This window comes from Crocuta crocuta, unplaced genomic scaffold (genome assembly GCF_008692635.1).
Source record: "Crocuta crocuta isolate KB4526 unplaced genomic scaffold, BGI_CrCroc_1.0 scaffold68, whole genome shotgun sequence".
NCBI lineage: Eukaryota > Metazoa > Chordata > Mammalia > Carnivora > Hyaenidae > Crocuta > Crocuta crocuta.
In genome coordinates this window covers 2676886-2677962 of record NW_027532426.1, presented here as the reverse complement: position 1 = coordinate 2677962, position 1077 = coordinate 2676886, and the positions used below count along the sequence as shown (strand labels likewise).

Sequence of the window (1077 nt, the reverse complement as noted above, 5' to 3'; positions counted from 1 at the left end):
CGCCCCCCCGGCCCCGCCGGCCCCCCCGCCCGCCATGGACCCTAAGGACCGCAAGAAGATCCAGTTCTCGGTGCCCGCGCCCCCCAGCCAGCTCGACCCCCGCCAGGTGGAGATGGTAAGAGGGCCGCGCACCACCCCCGGCAGCTCCTCCCGCGGCGGGGCGCTGCCGGGGCCGGACCGGCCTGGGGGCGGGGGGTGGGCGTGGGAGGCGACCGAGAGTGTCTCGGGCAGCCCCGGACACGCGGGGGCGCGGGGCAGCGCGTGAAGTTCGCTGCAGACTCGGGCAACTTTTTCCCGGCCGGGTGGCGAGCGTCTGGGGCAGGGCGGTTCGGGAATGCCCCGGGGCGGGGAAGACTGTGCTCTGGACCCTGCTTGGTGTACCCCTTCCCTAGGCTACGGCCGGGACCGCTGCGCCCTGGCCCCAGCCAGAGCCGGTCGTAAGTGACAGGCGCGGCGCACTGACCCATTGTATAGAACAGGTCTCTGCCTCGCGGCCCCAGGCTCTGCCCCGCTCTAGTGCCACCGTGTGTGCCTGGGCCAGGCGGCCAGAGCCATGTGCTGACCTTCTGCTGCCAGGCTCTCCACGGAGCCACGACAGGGGTTTGGGGGCGGCCGGGAGTCACAGAAGCCAGACCTCTTCACAGAGTACTGAGTTCTCTGGAGAGCCTTCCGGGGTGGGGGGTGGGGGTCCAGAGCCCCCCCCCAAGGTGGTGGAGGTGGACGGAGGGAGAGGAGAAGAGGGCTCCGCCCCCCACAAAGTAGCGTGTTCACTTGTTGCTGAGCTGCAGCTGGCACCCAGCAAAGCAGTGAGAATGGGCCAAGTCTTTTGGGAGGAGGTAGGGGAGGCATGGGGGGAAGGAGAGGTTCAAGGGCCGAAGCAGCTTTGGGTCTGAAGGACAGTTTGGGGAGCTTGGCAGGTGGGGGGTGGCAGTTTCAGCTTAATTCACCTGGTTCTCTATGTGCATTTCCCTGGAGCTCAGAGGGGACCTAATTAACTGACAGTTGGTCTGATTGCCGAGCTGGGGGGAGGGGGGGAGAGAAGCAGTGACAGGGAGTGCCCAGTGGCCCCCCCCCCCC

General features: G+C 68.1%; 1 protein-coding gene across 2 annotated transcripts in view; it reads left to right on the top strand.

Moving 5' to 3' along the window:
- Positions 1 to 20: 20 nt before the first annotated feature.
- The window catches only part of PPP1R1B (protein phosphatase 1 regulatory inhibitor subunit 1B), an 8966-nt gene continuing 7909 nt past the window's right edge, over positions 21 to 1077 (top strand). For both annotated transcript variants that reach the window (XM_077779243.1, XM_077779242.1), the window contains exon 1: positions 21 to 115. In XM_077779243.1, coding sequence (XP_077635369.1) covers positions 35 to 115 — 81 coding nt within the window. In that variant the 5' untranslated portion in view covers positions 21 to 34. The remainder of the gene's footprint in view (positions 116 to 1077) is intronic.